General features: G+C 39.1%; 1 protein-coding gene across 11 annotated transcripts in view; it reads left to right on the forward strand.

Annotated features, from left to right (window-relative positions):
* The window catches only part of camk2d2 (calcium/calmodulin-dependent protein kinase (CaM kinase) II delta 2), a 93654-nt gene that overhangs the window by 921 nt on the left and 69216 nt on the right, over window positions 1–23517 (forward strand). For all 11 annotated transcript variants that reach the window (XM_057842905.1, XM_057842908.1, XM_057842907.1 and 8 more), the window contains exon 2: window positions 12874–12968. In XM_057842905.1, the coding sequence (XP_057698888.1) occupies window positions 12874–12968 (95 nt within the window). The remainder of the gene's footprint in view (window positions 1–12873; window positions 12969–23517) is intronic.

Consider the following 23517-nt stretch of genomic DNA (forward strand, 5'->3'; position numbering starts at 1 on the left):
TATTCATTTGTGCACAACAGAAAACCCGTATTTGTGCATGTGTGGTCATTCTCTGGCTGACCTGGCCAGCACCCCTCGTCAAGTATATGTAAAGGGGGTACCCCCCTTCCACAACCACTAACACCAGCATGCACCCGGAAGTGATAAAGCTTAGTTCTTATGAAAAGGAAGTCCAACTGGCTAGAAAATCCATTTTACGTTGCATGCATATCTGACATGAATTATGTATCCATATCATTTATAAGCCCTTTTAATGCACCTGAGCCCCTTCCTGCACTACCTCCTTCTTCCACCACTTCCTGTAGTTCTTCTTGAATGAGGAGTGAATGATGTGTAGGATTTTGGACCATACTAATCCATCTAGCCATCTCTATGTACTGGTGGTCAGTCCTAGCATAGTTTTTTTTTTTGTGTTTGAAATTCATTTCTCCATCTTCTAATGGTAATTACTCAACAAAGTCATTGTTTTTCCCCATGAAAAGTAAAGGCTTTGGAAATATGACAAATTCGAAAGTTAAAAAAAAATCCTATGGTAGCAATGTGAGCCAAATTTGGAAAATATGTAGTGTAATGATTTCCAACCATTTACTGCAGCTCATGATTGTGAAGTGAGAGATCATCAGATGTGCTACGCTAAATAATCAAATTTCTCTTGAATAATTAAAAAATGTTTTTTGTCTATTTATCTTTTACAGCAATGTATAATAATAGTGAAAACAATTTTAAAATGGCTCTTACACTGCAGGACAGAAGATATATAACAAACCTCTGTTTACCCTTTTCGTGACATTTCTGTTTGATAGTGTGATATATTATATGGTGGCCCAGTAAAGGTTGGGAAACACTCGTCCAATATTTTCACATAAACAGCGCCGTCACCACCATTTTTGAAAATGAGCTCTACTTCGTGGGCACCGATAAATAAGGACTACCAGTTTGATACTTAAAGTACTTCTGTAAAAAAAAAAAAAAATCTACTGGAATTGCCTTCGACAATTATTTTCATAACATGTTATTAATAATTAATTCAACGCATTAAAATGTTCTGATTCTGATAATGTTAATGTTTTGCACAATAATTAGGAAACTGATACACAATACGTAGCAGTTTCACATGAATAATGTTTCATGTTTTAAAACACTATACAGGTATATCTATAACTGTCTGTCAATGTGTACTTTCACTAATGATCTCTTGGGCAACATTTCACATGGTCCTTGGGTTCTACCTGCCACCACGTACTGTATCTGTTGCCACGTTGGTGACTCCTGATGTATGCATAACATAGAGGTAAAGTCACAATGGCGTACCGCAAGCAACACGTCACTTTTGCTCATTAATATTCATGACGTTAGCAATTGTGGCTAGGCGGGTCAACCTCCCATTTGTCCCTAATAGTAAATGCATGGAACTAGTGTACGAACGAGTTATTTACTGAGCTAAACCTGCCAATTCTGTCCGAAAATCATGTCCCTGGTGCCAAATTCACTGGTAAAGATGTGGAAGAACATATAAATGTTCAGTTAAAGAGAGGGGTTGAGTGTCGAGGGCTGAAAAAGACTGGAAAAAGAGCCGACCTGATCCAGAGTTAGCTTTTTTATCGACACCTTTTTCTTGTGTGCATTGCCTTTTGCCACAGACAATGACATTTTCCTGTTCCAACAATCCATTCTTTACCACCATATGCCCTGTCTTTCTTATATATTATATCCTCTGGTTGTCTTACGTCTCTGACCGTTCTTGGGGGCAAATTACATTGCTATTTTTGTGTAGCAATCGCAATTGCTACTCAGTGACAGCCAACAAACACTTTTAATTTTTTCATTAGTAAAAAATCTTAATTCTATAATTTATTTACACTTCCCTCTGACTAAAGTTTTTTTTTTTTTTTTTTTTTTTACAACAGAAAAGGTAACAGTGGCAGTTAGATACCATTTAAAATTTTTTCAGGTCATTCATTATCAGACAGAAGCAGCTCAGCAAAACGCCACGCTAAATATAATGGCTTACCTCTTTGTCCTCTGTAGCACTATGGTCTCCAAAATGTTTAGTGCATATGAAATGTGAATGGTTTCACCTTGCTGGTGTTAATCTGGTCTTTTGGACGTCCGCACAAGTTGATACATTCTTCACATTTTTCCCAAAGAGCTTTTGGTTTTGGGAAACCTATGAAAAAAACATCCTTCATATGTCGTAATGTCTAGAGTTGTTTCTACAAGTTCCATAGCAGCAGTGTTTGATCGGCGTGTTCTTTTTTGAAAGATTACCGGAGAAAACAAGCAGAAATAACATGGACTGTATGCGAGGTCGTGTCTATAATGACCCACTTCTGCGTTTCGATGGAGACATCACGGTCTAAAAATAGCATTCGTGCGGTACGCTATTACTGTAAATATATGTATGGAAAACCAGTCTACAACATGAATACCGTAATTTTTGGACTATATGCCGCTACTTTTTCCCTTCATTTTCAGTCCTGCGGCTTATAGTCCAGTGCGGCTTATTTGTTGATTTATTTGGGTTAATAGGTAACACATGCCTCCTAGCATGCATTGCAGCGCCAACAATGTAAACACTAATCAATCAATGTTCTGTGCTATTTTTTTATTTAGTTACTGTTCCAGTTTTTTCATTAATTGTTAGTTATGGTATTTGTGAACACTTTATTTAACAGCAGCGTCATAAGACTGTCATAATTATGACATGACACTATCATGGGCATTATTGAATGCTTATAACAGTTGTCATTAAGTGTCATTCGACAATTTATGTTAATAACGCCATTTATATGCAGCTCAGATCTTTTACATCCATTCAAAAGTGAGATCATTTGCCGGATAACACTCATGACGTCTGTTATGAACATTCATTAATGCTTAATCATGATTATGATTGTGTAATGACAGTCTTATGGCGCCACTGTCAAATAGAGTGTCACCAAATAGCACAACTAGGAATAAATGAAACAACTGGTACAGTAACAGAAATAAATAATTAGCACATAACAATAATTTTGATTGTTATTTCCATCGGAGCACTGCAATACATGCTAGGAGGCATGTTGGACAGCAACCGGGTTGACAGCAGGTGGCAGCAGAGGTTGACTGTTTCCCCCAAGGGAGCAGTAATGGCCAAATGAAGCTTATTGAAGCAATGAAGCTTTGCAGCCAATGGATTCAAAGCTTCATGCTTGTTCATTTGGTCTTATGACAGTCGTATGATGCCGCTGTCAAATAAAGTTCTACCAGTTGATATCTTTTGGTGTAAATATCCCATAATACAGTGAGAACAGCTGCAGCTTATAGTGCAGTGCGGCTTATCCATGAACAAATGCCGTTTTCGTGTCACATTTGGTGGTTGGCGACTTATGGTCAGGTGTGCCTTATAGTACGGAAATTACGGTATATACCCTTACATCTAAATCATTAAGTAATATGAAGTTAACGGAGTGTTCCATTTGATAGTGTATTCTCAAGCCATTATGCAAACTAGTAGTTCATCGGGTTGTTTGTAAACCTCAAATACTGTATTTCAACCCTTTCATGAGCGGAGAACCACCTGCCTAGTGGTATGGTGAAGAGCTGCCAAATGTTTTAATTTACCGGTATACTAATGATGATTGTTGTAATAATCACTGAGTTTAACGTTGATATTGGTTGATTGAGTGAAACTGGTTAATAGTTAATCTTATATTCAAGCTATGGAGACAAAACTGAATGCTCTATTTCACTTGTCAGAAAGTAGAAGGGATTGTGTTGATTCAGTTTCAGCTGGTATTGCGTCTCACGAACAACAAATGTCATCAACTGAGAAACAGACATTGTTACTCTGGTAACTAGTAGTATTAGAGTATTTCACTCAGTATGACAGGGACATTGAAAGTCGAGTTATGTTAGTACTGTATTCTCCCATCTAGTTAAAATAATATTTAAATAATTGATTAATTGATTCTTAATGTTGCCTGAAGAAAATGCAGTCAAATGCCCATCTGTCATGTTCACTACTGCAGTGTCGGCGTGCCCTTATTATTCTTAAAAGTAAAGGCTAATTTTCTTATACAGGTATTTGATTTTATGGGACTTTGCAGGTGTCTGAAATGTTACTGTAAATGTTAATTCTGATTACATTGACGCCGCTTCCACCATCTACTTAATATCTCTTAAACTAATGCAAAGCATGGCCACTTTGGTGCATTTTAAACATTGTGTTGGCATCTGGCATTCCTAACCAGGCCTAGAAGTATCCTAACCCATTTTGGTATGCCTTTGTCTTGATAGCTTCCCCTCATTTGACTTCTAAAAACAAACCATTTGCTGCCAAGCAAAGCTCAACTGCACACAGATGCACTTGACACATGCACTTCACAGTGAATCCATGGGTAGACAAGTATGGGGGTTATGTAACACGTTACGCTTTCAACATTTCTTCACCAAATCCCTTATAAAATAGAGGTAAGCTTTAGTGACAAGCTGCTCACTTTGTGGGCTGCTATATAACATGCCAAACATTGCTATGTTTTGCGCACTATTATATCAATGACCACTATATTTTTGTACTCCGAACCGTATCATTCATTTGTATATTTAGAAATGGTTTGACGTTAGGTGTTGTCTATGAGAAGGCCACCTTTCACCCTCATCCACTGGTGTCTAATGGCTCGTTCTGGTAGCATCATGACGTGGTCAGAGGCTAGAAAAACTCTGGGTTGCGGAGGAGGAAAAGATTGGATTGGAAGGAGAAAATGTGCACAGACCAAGACAGAGGATGAATAGCAAAATGCTATGTGTGTGCGTGTAGAGCTGTGAGGAGCTGAGGCAGGCAGTCCTTGTCCCAGGCTGCATTTAGAGATGCAGCTCTCTCAAATATAGCTGACCTACTTTTTGGGGGTCTTCACACATGTTCCCCAATTAGAACGATAGCACACACAAGAATTCACTAAACACCTTTGTCTGTTCTAATGGTTTAATTGTATTACCATTGGGACCCTGTGTACCTGAAGCGAATCTTGCTGCAGAGCCTCTGCAAAGAACACCTTTGGGATGAGACTGTAAATTATTTATTTTTAACTTACCCAACTCAGAGGTGACTCCCTAGTGGCAGCTGGGGGCTGCTTCATAAAGTCTGACAGGCCCACTAAATCAGGCATAACCTAAAACTATAGCTAACTACCCTTCTCAACTGGTGCGATAAAGCTTGAATTACATTCCATAACATTTTTTCTTGCTGGATCAGAACCACTGTTCATTTATGCTGTAATTTCAGCATAAATTGTAAATTTAAAATTTTACAATTTTGTCACAAGGCAAAAAAAGGATTCAACATTTGACAGACGCATAGTAAATCAACTAGGAATGATCTCCAATGGATACGGTAGCAAAAAAGCGAGTAAAAATAGTTTAGTTGAACAAAAAGATCGCTGTCGTGTTTTTAGTTTTCAATTTATCATACTGTGGAGTGTTTAAATTTTTGTTTCATTTTTATGTTATTAAATTAAGTAAAATAACCAAATTAGCAAACATCTCTGAGTACAGTGGTAACTCTACATACAAAGTTAATTTGTTACAGGACCTTGTTTGCAAGTCGAACTGGTCGTATGTCGAGCAGGATTTTCCCATAAGAATACATTATAATTCCATTAATTCGTTCCACAGCCTGAAAACCAGTGTTGTTAATCTTACTTTAAAAAAGTAATTAATTACAGTTACAAATTACTTCTCCCAAAAAGTAATTGCGTTAGTAACTCAGTTCCTGAATGTAAGAGTAATTAGTTACTTGGCAAAGTAACTGGTGATAATTTTCATGTTTTGTTTTTCCTCAAACAAACAAACAAACAAACAAACAAACAAACAAACAAACAAACAAACAAACAAACAAACAAACAAACAAACAAACAAACAAACAAACAAACAAACAAACAAACAAACAAACAAACAAACAAACAAACAAACAAAAAACAGGTCACACTATGTGAAGTTTAAAAGGTTTTTGGGACAATTGGCTCTAGCCCAGTTTTATACCCTAATTTACCCTTTGCCCTACATCAACCATTGAAAGTTGTTAAAATTGATCCCATTATTGCATTAGTTCCCTTCTGTCTACTTTTGACATGTGTAAGCTTTAAAACTGTTTCATCATTTAAAGATAGATTCAAGTAAAGATTTTGCCTATTTAGGAGTGTTTTAGATAAAAAGTTACTTAGGTTCGCTAGGAAGGTTCTCTACAACAGAGCCTTCCTAAGAATTCTACTGCTTTAAGATGGTGGCTGTTTACTAACGCATCTAGTTCCCAAACTGTACATGTTGCTAACGCCGCCGTGTCTGTCATTTCGCATCTAGTTTCATAAACCGTATTGGGCCGCATATAAGACAGCCCTCATTAAAAGACAACCCCCTCTTTTTCAAGACTCAAGTTTGAAAAAAGACTTTTTGAACACCAAATTAATTTTTTTACAGAAAATAATTACAGTACATCCGAAACAAATAATTATAACAATATATTTGAAAGAAAAAGCATATTATTTTGCCTCATTCAAATATCTGAAATATAAAAATATTATAATATTAATAATAATATAATAATAATTATAATAGTATAATATTATTTATTTATTTAAGAGTGGTTTCTTTTGAAAACACTGAAACTAATAATAAAAAATATTAAAATATCTGAACATTTAAATATGTAAACTAAAGTGCAATCACATTCATAAATGAATGGCTTCTGGTTTTTGAAATATAAATAAACCAATGTATTATGATAAAACAACAAAATTGCAATAACTGCATTAACCATCAAAGTGAAGTCTAACTGTAACCGTAGTCTTGAAACAAATCTGAATAAGGAAAAACATTGCAATAAAATAATGCAAACTGGTTAATCTAAAAAGAGTAGCTGAGATCTGTCATGACAGAACATCGCTTCAATGATATCTGGTGCCATCTAGCGTCGTGAATGGTTATAATGTCTAGACCGCGATTATGAGACGACCCCCTCTTTTTCAGTGTTATTTCAATGCAAAAAAACACCGTCTTATATTCGGGCCAATACGGTATATATGTGATATCTACACTGTCTACCATATCTACCATATCATGTGAGCGTAGTTTTTAGGCTATCGGCTATAGTCAGGTATTATCGGAGCCAACTAGCATCGCGTTTGCTTGGCGTCACAACTTTTTTGCCTCCTCCCTACTCCTGCTCTGTCGTCTCTGTGAGTCAGTCTCTCACTCAGACTTTTCTCGCATCATTCAACCAATATAGTAACGCACACCTTTCCATCCTCAGTAACGGTAATGGCGTTGCCAAGTTGAAAAAAGTAATTAATTAGATTACTCACTACTGAAAAAAATATAACGCCGTTAGTAATGCCGTTATTAACAACACTGCTGAAAACCTAAAGTAAATAAATACTGCTTGTACAAATTACAAATGGTAATTACACATAGAAATCAGATAATTTATAAATAAAAATTGGAAGAATACTATAGTAATACTAATAATTCCTGTAATAATGTAACGAATTGGATTCTAATGTGGCGGAAGTGTTTTGTGTGCTGTACCTGAACGTACCGCGTGGCTGAAATGAAAGAGAGAGAAAGGTGTGGTAGAGATTTTACATTCTCTTTTAATGTTTTGTTGTTAGCGTCAACTGCGGCAGACAGTAGGCGTGTTGTGTTGCACAAGTTCTAAAATAAATGACTAAAAACCTGACGAAGCTGGCGATTTCTTTGGCGATGCTACCACATAATAATTGTCACCTTATCTATATCTTATAAAGACTGGCGGATGGAGGTTGGAGGAGGGCCGTCAAGATCGTAGACATTCTACGGCCGTATTGTCGAGCCATCTCACGAATGCATACACCACGCTCATATTTTTCTATCATTTCCGTGTTCAGTTCAATAGTAAGTGTCATCTTTTTCCTTTTTTCACCACAAGCACTAACCTTCTTGGAACCTGTGTTGATTTCTCTCACAAGAAAATCTGTCGCAGGTCCGTCTTGCGGCAAAACAAAGAAACTGCGGCGCTGTTTTAAATCATCATATTTCAAGTATGTCGTCAGATGTAGAACAAATGGCAAGTCAAATTTTACGTCGGAAGTTGAAGAGGTCGTGTGTCGAAGTGATCATATGTTGAGTTGCCACTGTCTATTGAATTGCAATGCGTTTTTTTTTTTTTTTTTACATCTAGGCCAACCGCAGTCACAGAAACAGACTGTACATACTATTAAAACTTTACCTTAGGAATAAATTTTGTGTAGACTGACTTTACACAGAGTACACAGTTTCAATGTGTGCCTGCCTGTAGCTAGGCCACAGCAAAGTCTCACAAATATAGTGTGTTAATGCATACATTTGCTGTGGTTTGATAATACTTTCTACTGTGTGTAACTGTGGATTAAATAGTAAGCTTGTGAACATTAACACCAAATCTGCATGATAGATGTACAGTGCCGGTCAGCTAAGTGTCAAATGATTGAATGTGTGAATGCTTTAAAAAATCTCATCTGCTCTTATTTTGCCATGTCCCCTCTGAGTACTTGTGCGTATCGAGTGAATGCTTGATTAATTCTGCTTACTGATGGAAGCAACATTTCTAACACCTCACATTAAATGATGAATAGGCTATGTCAAAAGTTATACAATGGAACCTGTACTTAAGAACGTCTCTACATACAGAATTTTCAGGTTAAGACACGCCTCAACGAGAAAATATTGCCTCTTGTTAAGAAAGAAATTTCAGGATACAAAAGGCAAAAATACAGTATGGCTGGTACTGGCAGCTCCAGAGTTTACTGAATGTAACATACTTATATACATATAGTTGCTCTGCCATTGGCTATTGTCTAGTATTCCAGACATCCAATTGGCTAAGAGATCTCTGCTGTATGCCCCTCATGTTACGACAGCTTTACATCAGTGTATTAACTTTTATTCTTTACTCAGTTCTTGGTTTTTTACATTATGCATAACTGTTTTGATGGATTTTTATGTATTATAAATATTTATGTCTGAATTTTGGGGGACTTGGAACGGATTAGGGCATTTACATGGAAAACGCGTCTATACTTACAGAATTTTCAAGTTAAGAAACACTTCTAGAACCAATTAATTTTATATGTAGAGGTACCATTGTGTAATGAACACTAGACCACCAACTCACCAATGGCCAAAGGCGCGAAGCATTTAAATTTAAACACTAAATATTGAGAATTGATCAGGACAGCCATGAATGACAAGTACTCGGCTGTTTGCAGAGGCAGATAAAGGAACCTACGAGTATACCTTGAAAATGAATTTCTCCTGAGCATTTTCCACCAAATTAGCTTGCAACCCCCCCAAAAAGGCATAAGAGATTATGGAAATAATGGTGAAAAAAACTGGGGATCCGGTCCCGCAGCGGCCTCTCGGCGGTTTCCCGCTCTCGCCTTCCTCTCGGTTTTCTTCTCGGGCCTTGGACGCTGGCACGGATCATCGGCTGGACGCCGGCAGGATGGCAAGGTGTCACCCCTTCCAGGTGCGGATCTTTTCCTGCCGTAAGCCCAGTGGGCCATGGGGGTTCAGTGGCGTGCAGCGTTGGTCGGGGGGTTGCGGTTGTGGCGTGAGGTCCAGGTGGGGGGCGGTTCTGAATCCCCTTGTCCTTTCCCTTAGGGCTGGATAATGAGGGCAGCAATGGTCCAGGGGACCTACATGGGGCCCGGGGGAAATGATATTGGCCCCTTTGCTGGAGCTGCGGAAGGAGGGTTGTGCTGTGCTAACCCCCCACGATTGGTGGGGGCCCCAGTGCAGCATGACTATCACACGACTGAGTGGGTTCATGCATGCCTGGGTGAATTGGGTGCGAACTCAGGTAGCGAGATTGGCAGTGTAATAATTAGCAATCATGTAGCATAGAATAGGATTTCAATTTACCCACACTTACAGGGTTTTACATTTTACTTACTGGGTTCCCCACCTCACATTACCGGAATTGTGTACACTCCACCTCGCCTAATCAAGTCTCGGTGCAACTTATCTTCCCGCTGTTATCAGGACCCCCACATAGTGTCCACAGGCAAATATAATTCAATAACTATAGCACCACTATGTTCATTGGTAGCATAGGTGCTTAAAAATGTATTTTTTGTGGTTGTTATTTTTTTTCCTCTTCTGTCTGCTTCCACCCTTTCTGACCCCCCCCCCCCCCCCCCACAAAAAAAAATCCCTTCCTGTTCGCTGCATTCTCCTAATAAATAAAACATAATGAACAATAACAGTGGGAGTATATCAAACATGCGATACATTAAAACTGTTCAGACCATAAGAACACTCAGATTCCTATTTCCCCAATGTGTTCTGGGCAGGGAGCCCCTGGCTGTAGCTAATATCTGTAGTGATGAGCTCAACCATTCAGCCTTTTCAAGTTCAAGCCAATGTGAAATGGAAATAACGAAGACTGACCATGACAGAAGCGAAACTCTAACTGAAAATGTAAACAATAAAGGGAAGACTCTTTAGTTGTTATGTTCAGTGGTGTGTCTGTTATAAATGCTCACTGATACCAATGCAGCTGGAGAGCGCCTGCCGCAAAGAGCTCCATTTTATTTCTGCTGCCATCAATGATAAGCTACTTGTTTGACATTAAATGTTTTATACATAAACTTGTACACGACATTTGGTTTAAAGTGCGTGCGACAGGAGAAAAAAAGTCTTAAATAGAATTATTATGTGAATTACAATCATATTTTCTAACCCGACATGCAAACCCGAACCGAGTGATGTTTCAAAGATTTCGAAGCGGAAAATCACACATAACTAGCCTGGATCATTTCACGTGACGACTGGGTTGTCGATTGTCCTCGCCGATCGGCAACCCGCCCGGCGGCGAACAAGTTAGAGCTCGTCGTTCCCCTGCTGAGGGCAGAGGGCTCGTTTGCGGGGAAGCAGCTGGACAATGACCGCCGGACAAACCGGCCGACATCAGAGGAGCTTGTAGCTGCCAAATGGTTAACACGAATATGGCAAGATGATGCTTTACTACACGGCGAAGTCGTAAACAGCAAGAGACTCATAGGAGGGCGGCTGCAGTTGTTATGCAGCTAACATGACAATATGTGTATGAGGAGAGCTTTTTACATGCCTATCCATGATCAAACGTAAGTAGCCCTTTATTTAAAGAAAGTTTGTAGTGTTTACTTTGTAATCGCTGTATTCGCGGCTATTTTTAACACAAAGTTGCAATTTCTGATCGGTTGGAAAACTTGACAGAACACCGGGCACATGAAGAGGCCAATAAGCCGAGTATAGTGCTCTCCCGGCGGGGGGATATGCGACAAGCCGCCGGTCGTCGGCCGAGGGGACAAGGAGCATGTCAGCCATACAATGCAAGCCACCTATATATTAAAATGATCCCAGTATTTGACATAATGCAAAACACAATGTTTACTCAATTTCTCGTAAGTCCCATGGTCCGACACTAGTAAGGCTTGTTTTTGTTTTTTAGTCCTTCTCATACAACAGTAAGGCTGTATAGTGAAGGGGTCTCCTTCTCTTGTACACGTCACAGTGCCGTCTTCCTCAATGCAAGACTGAAGCCGGAAGTCTGTCCTTTTCATAGCGCGGGATTCAAAACGGTCGCTTCTTCACACATCCAAGTAGTCCATTTAATTCAGGAGCATAAAATACCGCGTGTATTATGAAATAAACATGCTTTTTCATGTCACAGGCACTTTAAGTTGTTGTTTGTAACTAGACAAATCATAAACTCCGGGCGATGACAAGAAGCCTTAAAATCATCTGGGCTAAAGTGGTGCAAGCACAACCGTGGGTATTTGAGAACCTGGACTAGTCCACTAGCATCCTCCAACTTTTTTCTCAACTTTTTGTTCTTAGGAAACACATGCTGACTTACTTCGCTCCATTTATTTACTCTTGACTGAAAAGTGCATCTAAAGCCGCACAAAGTTTTATTGTCAGACTACTTGGCTTCACGGTTCTACTCGACAACGAGGAAGAGCACCAGATATCCCCACCCACCTATATTACCACCCCAGAATGCACTGCCCACCCGAAAGCAAGTTGGCAACCATGTATCAATATATACTGTTGACGAAAACAATTTTTAGAACACATTCTTTCATTCCTAGCTGCTTATCCTCACGAGGGCCACAGTGGTACTGGAGCCTATCCCTAGCTAACTATAAGCTGTAGGCGGGGTACACCCTGAATCGGATGCATTAAAATACACGTTAATAAAATTCTCACACCATATATTTGATAGTAGAGGCCAGCAATTTTGTTTGTAGATCTCTTATCAGTTTGTTCTTTTAGGGCCATGTAACATTAGCTGAATTTGTTACGAAATGTTAGCATACTGCAAACCTATTCAGCCTGTCTCTATTCTATTTTTATTTTAATTTGCGTTTCAAGATGAAATGTCTATTCTTAGTGTTGGATTTTATCAAATACATTTCACCCCAGAAATGCACCTTATACCCCAGTGCTTTTACTACTTCTATATGTTTTTTTCCCTTCTTTATTTTACATTTTTTGGCTTTTGCGACTTAAACCCCAAAAGCGACATATAGGTTGAAAAATATCATACTTCCTATTGGTGAAATGGTTAAAATTAATGCTAATCATGCTCTTAGCATCTACTTCAAATTGTATTTATAAATATTAATTAGCACCTGATTGAATATTGAAAACCAAAGCAATTTTTTGTGGTTTTATTTCATTACATGTTAGAGCTAATATCATTTTTGATTTGCCATTGAAAATTGATTATTATTAATTAATCATGTCATTGCATTTTAGTGACTTCTTTGATTATTCTTATTATTATTTCTAGTATATAAGACACTATGAACCATTAAAAATATGTATTTTCTATAGGGGAGCCTTTTCTGTGGTCAGAAGGTGTGTGAAGATCTCTTCTGGCCAAGAGTATGCTGCCAAAATCATCAACACTAAGAAGCTCTCTGCCAGAGGTAGGTTACCGACACAAAAAAAAACAAAACACAAAAAAAATAAGTACGGTAGCAGGAGACCAGGTCACATGTGCAGCCAAGTTACGTGTGCATGAAGTGTGAATATTGCAGACCCTGGATGATGGCACTTTGGGCTCTTAGAGAGAGTAAGTGTGTGTTTGTGGGAAGAAGGAGACAGACTCACCGTGATTTTAACTTGATCATGATTTTTTTATATGACCTGCACTCAAAAAAAAGAGTTTTATATTACATTTTGTGCGTTTATGTGTTTTGAATCGATTGAGAGCTCTGGCTGGTCTTGGCGTCCCAGGGGCAGATCTCTCGCAGAGCCGACCCAGTTCTTTCACATCCGTCACTGTAATTGTAGCCACTGGCCTGGTTGCCTGCAGGCTTAATGCACACATACACACATGTATACGTACATGTACATCCTTACACTTTATGACACACTACCTCTTTCCCACATACTGTACATACTACACACAGATATCCTAGCTAGGAAATAAATACAGATGCAGAAAGACACACAAGGCACACCAAGTGCAGAACCAATAGTCATTGTCTCGCCACACAAGGTCTCCAGCCATTGCAGAGTTGTATCTAGAGATGATTGTTTTAGTGTACAACATTTTCTGGTTAAAATGAATTTCATTATGTTGTACATTTGTACTATAGGGAACTGATTTATACATTTAAATTTTTTTATTCTATAGAAAGTGAAATAAGTACAAGGTATAACGTAAATCAAAACAAAATACAGTGATCTGCAAATCCTTTTCAACGTGTATTCAACTGAATACTGTATTCAAAGATGTGCAATGCCATGTTATGGCCTCTAACACACACTCATACTATTGCAGATGCTGCTTTTTGGAATCTTATTTGGTCCAGGGTACATAATTCCATGAGTTCTAATAACAATTTAAAATGAGGACTCAAATAGACAACTGCACAATTTTTAACTTTGTGTAGGTTAGGCTCATATGAGCCCTGGTCTAGAGAAGCTGATGATATTTATGTGTACTGTTGATATACGGCTTTCTCTTTGCCTGCTAATATCTTGTAAAGTGCCTGTGACAGGATAAAAAAAAAGTCTTAAATAGTATTTATATGTGAATTAAAAGTTTATTTTGAGACCATTCGACTATATACAACAATTTGGCTACGCGCAGATGACGAGAAATTAAGTCTTTTAATCTGCCTATCATCATAGCGCTCTACCGTCCCCAGCTGGATTATGACGTCGACAGGGTCACGATTCCAGCTGATTTAGAATTCAGCCCATTGAGGGGGAAGATTCAGAACCGGGAAAATGCGACAGAGAGCAGCAAAATGTCATCAATGTTTCAATCTCTCTACTCCAATATTTTTACAGGATATTCTTTTTATCCAAGTATCTTCCCCCAATTGCTAAATAAATGGTATAGTCATAAAAAATAACAGTCTTGTGCTAAATGGAATATGAAATATTAAAAATGCATTTATTCGGTACGACTGGGTAAAATTACTGCATAATGGTCAAAATTGCTGACTTCTTGCACCTCCCGAATAGTATTTTACATCACCGGAGTTTGTCTGGCTTCTGTTATTTCCCTGCCCTGGCTTCGGAGATGGAGGAAAGAGCGTAAACAAAACAGGAGGCATGACAGCTAGCCGACATGCTAACCCAAACTGAGCGGCTTTTCCAAGTCTTTTTCACGCCTTTCGAAAACGAATAATCACAGAAAACTACCCCACCTCATGTCACACACGGCGGCGGGGTTGATTGTCTTCACCTATCGGCCAGCCTCCGGCGGTGAGCAAGTTACGGCTCGTCATTCTGCTTCGCCCTGACAGGCAGGCAGTGCTTGTCGCCGGGGAGAGACGGGGAAACGTCGAAAATGTTAATAAAGTAGGATGAGTATTATCACCCACAAAATGCAAGCCACCTCCTTATTAAAACGTTTGCCATGATATCAGTATTTGACATTATATTATACACGAAGCTTACTCACTTCCTTGTCCGACCAATGGTTCCTCAGTTGTCGGACTTGGTTTGGCCCTCGCAGTGAACAAGGATCTTTTGGAAATCCAAAAAGCCTTGCACCACTCTCCCTGGTGTAGCAACAAAAGCCTGCAGCAAAGCTGGCGTGACGCAAACAATAAACAAATTACCGTATTGGCCCAAATATAAGACGGTGTTTTTTTTCAGTGCAATAAGACTGAAAAAGTGGGGGTCGTCTTATATTCGCGGTCTAGACATTATAGCCATTCAAGACGCTAGATGGCGCCAGATATCATTGAAGCAATGTTCTGTCATGACAGATCTCAGCTACTCTCAAGTTCAACCAGTTTGCATTATTTTATTGCAATGTTTTTCCTTCTTAAGATTTGTTTCAAGACTAAAGTTACAGTTAGACTTCATTTTGATGGTTAATGCAGTTATTGCAATTTTGTTGTTTTATCACAATAGATTGGTTTATTTACATTTCAAAAACCAGAAGCAATTCATTTATGAATGTGATTGCACTTTAGTTTACATATTTAAATGTTCAGATATTAAGATTTGAATGAGGCAAAATAACAGGCTTTTTCTCTCAAATATATTGTTATAATCATTTGTTTCAGATGTACTGTCTTTATTTTCTGTATTAAAATAAATTTTGTGTTCAAAAAGTCTTTTTTCAAACTTGAGTCTTGAAAAAGAGGGGGTCGTCTTATAATCAGGGCTGTCTTATAGTCGGGCCAATACGGTAATTCGCAAAATCAGCTGAATTCGCAGTCTTTCTGTGCTATATAGTAATGGTTGTATTGTGAAGATAATCTTTACCGCTGACGTGACATTCGCCTTCTTCCTCAACCCGAGACTGGAGCTGGAAGTGACTAATTTTCTTGGCGCGGGATTAAAAATATCGATTAAACATATCGATTGCTTCCACACACATCCATCGATTAAACATATCGATTGCTTCCACACACATCCAAGCGGTCATTTTCATTCAGGAGCATAAAATAAACATGCTTTTTTTTTTTGTGTCACAGGCATTTTCACTTGGATATGTAGATAGGGTGATGGTGTTCCTGGGCACATATTGGACTTTCCGTCCATTTTGGTAGACAATATTGATTTGAGATAAGAGTAAATTGAGTCATACACTTGGAAACGGGGAAAATTAAATTCATAAGTCAAGGTTGCACTGTATTCTTTTATTTAACCTACCTTTTATTGCTTCTACCACATTGGCAATAGTTTTATACAGCATGATTTTGTACCACAGGTCTGCATGAATGTCGCTTGACTTCTCATCTTCACTATGTTTTTTCTTCTTTAGACAGCCAATATGGAGAATTACAGAAAATAATGACCATATTGATGATCCATTTATTGACTAACTACTAGGGTTGTTCTGATCATGTTTTTTTGCTCCCGATCCGATCCCGATCGTTTTAGTTTGAGTATCTGCCGATCCCGATATTTCCCGATCCGATTACTTTTTTTTTTTGCTCCTGATTCAATTCCAATCATTCCCAATAATTTTTCCCGATCATATACATTTTGGCAATGCATTAAGAAAAAAATGAATAAAACTCGGACGAATATATACATTCAACATACAATACATAAGTACTGTATTTGTTTATTATGACAATAAATCCTCAAAATGGCATTTACATTATTAACATTCTTTCTGTGAAAGGGATCCACGGATAGAAAGACTTGTAATTCTTAAAGGATAAATGTGACTTTGTATATTGTGACTAAATATTGCCATCTAGTGTATTTGTTGAGCTTTCAGTAAATGATACTGTAGCCATTTAACTATTCTGCCCAAATGCATGATGGGAAGAGCAACCATGACTGTGCCTAGTGGCACCAATTGATATATCTTCTCTGCGTTGGGAAATAACATAGGGTGTTAAGAAAAAGATCAATTACTACCTTTCTTCCGGACATTGCTTCCCACGATATTTCTAATCGTGGGGAGAGGGATTGTAAGGCTTTAGCAAATTAAAAAAAGGCTCCAAAGGCTGCCAAAATTCTCTCTACTCATTTTACGCTGCCTATTTGCTCTATATATAGGTAAAACGGCGCTATTACAGATTGAACGCGACAATGCGCGAGTGGGTCGTGCAGTGCATGCGTTAATTACGTTAAATATTTTAACGTGATACATTTTTTAAAAAATTAATATAGGCCATTAACGGGATAAATTTGATAACCCTACCTTAAGCCTAAACTGAAGACTCTGGATGAGTGTAACATATTATGTCTGTAACGTTAAATACAATTAGAAAACAATTAAAAAAAAAACAAACAAACAAACAAAAAAATTATAAAAAGGCATGTCCGATATTTTTTTGCCGATTCCGATACTTTGAAAATGACGTGATCGGACTAGATTGTCCATATTCTTTTTACAGATATACGTTTCCTGCACTCTGCCTGCAATTTGCATATTTCTTCCAAGACTTACATGTCACCATCTATTCCTGTCTTCATCTCCTTGTCACATAATGTTTCAAACGTCCTCGCTGACTCCGCCTCTTGCTTTCCGCAACAATTTGCTCTTTCGCTCGCTCATGTGATCCGGGAGTGCGCCGTCGGTAATAGACACCTTTGCAGAAGGATCAGTGATCCTCCACATGCATACTGGGAAAGATTTAAAAATAACTGCAAAGGGGTACCTCACCACATATGCATTCAGCTCACACACACATACATACACACACGCTGTAGCTCAGCTTTTTTCCCTCCATTTGTGTCTACATAGCTGGCATGCTGGCGTGTCAGATATGGTCTTACCCTCTTTCCGCGATAAGCCCTAGAGTTTCATTGCCGATTCCCTTCTCTCTGGCAGGATCAGGGCTGCCTGCCCCCCACCTAGCCTGACCCATTCCCTGTGTGTATTTGTGTGTCCAGGCCAGCCCGACCATTTCTGTGTGCTGTGTAAATCTAAAGAATTGAAAGGGGTTTAGTGTGGGATTGGTTGTTGGAAATGCAGCAATGATGCAGTATGTGTAGATTGTGTTTCTGGTTTTGCGTGCACACTGGTCCTTTAATATGTAATCTGACTATGTTGCATTCCATTTAAGTGGCAAATGAGGCAATGTATGAGAGAAAACAGGAAAAATAGAGGAGAAGCAAAGCCTTGGAGAGAAAGTGAAGATGACAGCATTCAACGTGTGTGTGTTTGCGCCATATTCCTCACAGCATATCTGCGCGCTCTTCTTATGCATGCATCAGTGTCACTGCGGCCCTGTCTGCCAGCTTTTGTTGCTTCGTATTTGCTCGTGATTGGCAGCACGGGGCCCACTCCATGAGTGTGTGTTTGCAGTGCCTCATCTGTTTATGTGTTTGTTTATATGCATATAAGTGTCCATGTTTGTGTGTCTGTGCACTGACTTCACTTCCGGGCTATGTGACCCTTGCAGCTTGTCTCAGCTGTTTGTTCAGGGCAAAAAAGACGTCTCACATTTGCCTTACTCACGTGGCAATGTCGCAAAGCATTGTGGGAGAGACTGATAATGACAAGGGCACAGTTTCAATGAGAGATACATGATAGCGGATGCAATAAAACAACTACCAATAAAATTGTTATGACTATGCTCATTCATAGTGAATACTACTCTGTTCAATCGCAGATTTCTTTTAAGTAATGATGTGATGTCATGGTAACAAAAACCGCATGTATACCCCCGCCTCCATGGTATCGACAACACTTAAAGATTGGTCCTCCTGCTGTTTCTTCTCTGTCTTATCGTCTATTGTCATCTGCCCTTTTGACTGCTCCTTTGGAATAATAGAGGAAGGAAGTGGAGAGAAAGAAGTGATAGGCAGGGTAGAGAAAGCAGGGAGGGATATGGGGCTCAAATGACTCACTGGGTACTTGATGCTAAAAATATATGTTGATTCTCTCTATCTCTCTGTCTGTCTCTCTCGCTCTGTCTCTCTCGTGCACATGCACAGTAACTTCATCTTTACAAATAAGCCAGTTTGATTTAATTTATTTTATGTAATGCCCAGTGGTCTGGCCAGCTGGGTACCCAGTCTGCAATTGTGAGACTGAATCACAAACTCAAAAGATTTTTTTTTTTTACCCAATTTTGCACATTGCACATTTAAGCAATTCCAACAACTTCAGCCGTTCCCCAAGCGCAGGAAACAGAGCAAACCTTTGTCTTAAAATGCTTAAGACAAATGTTTACCGGGGTTAAAAAATCCTCAGATACAGGAAGCATTCAAACTAATGCCATAAGTGAAACTAATATACATAAATAAAAAGGGAATACCATTTTATTAAAGCAGAATTCATAAGTAATTCCCAAAAAGCCCCTACTTTGGCGGTATATTTTATGAGCTGACCTGCCAGGGCACGTCTCAATTTGGTAGAAACTATCGTCACTGCTAATGTTACCTTGCATAGTTGTGATTTATTGGCTTGACCATTGGTATTTACTGCACTGGCTAAAAGTACATCACGCCTTATACCCAGAATGGGAGCCTTAAAACAAAACCAGTATTCCTCACCTGCATTTTTACTGCAAGTCTTGTGTTTGAAAATAACATCATTTATATACAAATTGACTGGTAGAACAACAACAAAAAAGCGTGCAAATCACACTAGGTATACTTATCTGTTTTATAGAATGATCTTTTCCTCAGACAATCACAGAACATTGTTATCTCTACTACGATACTTTTTCCTCCATCCAACATGGTTTCATAAGCCCCTTTCCCACTGAAACTAGTGGGTCAACGCGCGTTTTTTCCAAGCCGATGCAACCCACTAGCAATTGGCATTTGGCACCTTTCCCATTGACAAAAAAAAAAAAGCCGTGTCTTTCTTTTTTTTCCACCCGTCTAACCCCCCACCCCTCCTCAGCCGTGCGTAAGGTTACGTGATGTCACCACGCTAAGATGCGCGTCGCAAGTGCGACTGAATTCATTCAGTTCAAGGAAGTAAACAATGCAGAGCAACATGGAAGCCTCCTTTCCGTTTGTGTTCTCTGTTTTCATGCTTTTTACTGCCCTCAAAATGGTCGAAATGCAGCAAAGGATCAACATTCAGCTTGTGCTCAGGCAACGTAGGCGACGTCGTAGCCTCGAGCTTTTAATTTACCAGCAATATTTTTATAAATTGCTGTGTCTCGCACGGTCCCAGACATCTGTCGCTGAATCTCCTCTTCTACACGGATGGAAAGGAGCTGGCAGGTCTCATCATCTTTCTAATGCTGGGACATGTTGTTCAATGTGATGCGCTACTGACTCCTTCTTCTTCTACTAGCTTTGTTGTGAGCATCGACGTAACTGTGGTTGTGGGGCGTGTTAAGTGGGAGGCGACTGGCAAATTGTTATGACGCATCACGTAAGAGCCTACGTCAACAAGTAGATTAGGGTGTTGACTGTTGACCTGGGGTTTTGCTTTCACACTGCATGACGCTCAGAGCCGAGGTGATTTTAACGCGGGTCGCTTGGCGGGTTGATTGACACGGGTCAAGGTGGGTCGCTGCACCTTTCCCACTGCCACCAAAAGCCGATTGTTTGTGGGTTGATGTGGGTTTTTGGCCAGTGGGAAAGAGGTAATAGTTTTTACACCTTCAGTCTGGTCACTCTCACTGAGTGCTTAGGAATCGTGGCATTCACAACAGTCCAGAGTGATTAAGTATTAATAGACTTAGGACATAGATATGATGATGTGGTGAGTAGCACGGTCAACTCACTTAAAGTGGGTCCCGTAAAAGGGAAATGACAGATGGATAGTCCATTATGAAGTCATGATAAACTTGTTAAGACAATTTACATCACCCCCACAACATTGAGTACACCTTCAAGATTGAATAAGTCCAAAGCTCCTTTCACAAACATATCCTGGTAAATTCCCGTGTAAAGTGACGCGGGATTTACTCATGTAATTGCTTTCCTGCATGTAGAGATGTCCCGGGAATGACGCGGGTTGGACACTTTCACAGACTTGACCTGTGTTGTGGGAGCGTTCCCGACGTCGTAACTGCAGTCAATTCAAGCTCATCAAGACTGTATTTAGGCCCAGGTGATCCAAGAGAAGGGTGCCGAGATATTAACTTGCTAAGCGCCATTCGACACCTTGTACTCTCGAATTTCGTGCATTTGCTAGCTTGTTCGTCTGCCACCCTTGTTTTGAAATCCCCTATGTTGTGCTGGTGTTTGAGTGTATTTGTTTTGTTGTCTCATCGGCTCTCTGCCTACTGCTTAGATTAGTATTATTGATCCCTGTCGGCCTACTGTCACGGACCCATTGTGTTATTCCCCCTTTTTCACGATTGCGTACATTTTTGTTTGTATTTAATAAACCCTTGAACGCGTCCCTCCGTTGTTTTGTGATTTGAGGGACAACCTTATTTCCACAGTTGCGGACCCTAACACTGACAACAAAATAAACCACACATTTGCAAAGATGGACGATGGACTCTCTTCCTTGACTGTACAATCCAATAGCAATTTAGTTTTGTTATGTTTTAGGTAGGGCTGTCAAAATTATCGCGTTAAAGAGCGGTAATTAATTTTTTAAATTAATCACGTTAAAATATTTGACGCATTTAACGCACATACCCCGCTCAAACAGATTAAAATGACAGCACAGTGTCATGTCTACTTGTTACTTGTGTTTTTTGGTGTTTTGTTGCCCTCTGCTGGAGCTTGGTTGCGACTGATTTTATGGGTTTCAACACCATGAGCATTGTGTAATTATTGACATCAACAATGGTGGGCTACTAGTTTATTTTTTGATTGAAAATTTTACAAATTTTATTAAAACGAAAACATTAAGAGGGGTTTTAATATAAAATTTTAACTTGTACTACAATTCATCTTTTAAGAACTACAAGACTTTCTATCCATTGATCCCTTTAACAGAATGTTAATAATATTAATGCCATCTTGTTGTTTCATTTTTCAATAAACAAATACAGTACTTATGTACAGTATGTTGAATGTATTTATCCGTCTTGTGTCTTATCTTTCCATTCGAACAATAATTTACAGAAAAATATGGCATATTTTATAGATGGTTTGAATTGCGATTAATTACAATTAATTTTTAAGCTGTGATTAACTCGATTAAAAATTTTAATCGTTTGACAGTCCTTGTTTCAAGTTTAATTTAGCTATTTCCAGCTTGCTATGTTGATAATTGCGATGTATGTTTACCGTTTTCGTCTCACTGAGGAGAAAGAGGAAGTGACGATCGGCCCGCCATGATATTTACGATTTACGTCATCAGGCATCATGCTGTGACCTGGGAATTTAACACTTGCTTTCACATATGCCTCATCCCGGGAAAGTCCTGGACATTAGACTAAGACGCGATCTGTTAGAAGTCAGTGTAATCTCCATGTCAGTCGACCTGGGAAATTGCTTCCACATACAAGGCCTTTCCATTTAAATCCCGGGATTTTAACTGTGTTTAGGGGTATGTGAAAGGGGTTCAAGATTACAACATTTTAGTTTCTTTTTAAGCTTCGTCAGAGAAATGTGTGGGCTTTTTATTTTTGTGGTTTGTCTACGGCACTAACATTACATTTCATACAATTTGCTAGGTTTACCCCAAGGTGTGGCCTATGGCGATGGATCTTGTAGTATTTATTATTGGGTATTTAATTTGCAGCATTTGTCATCTCTTAGTCTCATTACTGGAATATTTGCACCATTTTTACAATTTATCTTGGGTGCAGGCTTGTGCATATATGAGTGAATGACGCATATAGTATGTACAGTACATTACGAGTCTCCCAATGGTGCTCTGGGGACAGTTTTATCTCTGACACCATCCACATTTGGTTTCGCCTCCGAAGAGAAAGCAAGGGAGTAATCAGTCTCATAATTCTTCCTCTATTGGGAACGAGAGGAGAGTGGCAGCTTTTCATTGTCCCTCAGGGTTTCATTAGAACCGCCGGCTTCTGCACGGCTAGGATGCTACCATATGGAGGAGGACCATTTAGCCGCTGGCTGGCAGAGGATGTTGCAGTTACCACACAACATCGTTTTCATTTAAACTCTTAATTAAATTAGATTCCAGCAGTTCCTGATGTGTTTGCTTATGCTATTGGGGAGGGCCGGGGTGCTTTAGCTACAGTAAGTTTGAAACTGAATACCTAATTGTTCACTAACTGCTTACTTGGTAGTTGAATAGGTGAAAATGAAAATAGAAAAATGGCCTACTGTCCGGAAGAAAGAGAAAGTATGAAAAATGGTAACGATTTCTCATTTAAGTTTAATAATTCATCCCTCTGATTGGCTGGCAACTACAGTATTTTTCAGGCTATAGACAAGTTTCCTGAGCGAAAACTGGGCGGCGCCATCTTTGACATTTTTTGCTCCGGACTACCAGTTTAGACAGAACACCATGAATTGCGGTTGAAGTAGACAAAGTTTTAAACTGCTAAAGCAAACCAGAGGAACCTATGAAATCTCCAAAAATGGATTCAGCACGATGTAGATGAGACTCGGGGACCTTCTGTGCTGTGCTTGGTTGTGTGAACTCCTGGAAGCGCCTATATATATTCTTGGAAGTGGAATGTTTTGAACAGCTTT

This window comes from Corythoichthys intestinalis, chromosome 8 (genome assembly GCF_030265065.1).
Source record: "Corythoichthys intestinalis isolate RoL2023-P3 chromosome 8, ASM3026506v1, whole genome shotgun sequence".
In the NCBI taxonomy this organism is placed as follows: domain Eukaryota; kingdom Metazoa; phylum Chordata; class Actinopteri; order Syngnathiformes; family Syngnathidae; genus Corythoichthys; species Corythoichthys intestinalis.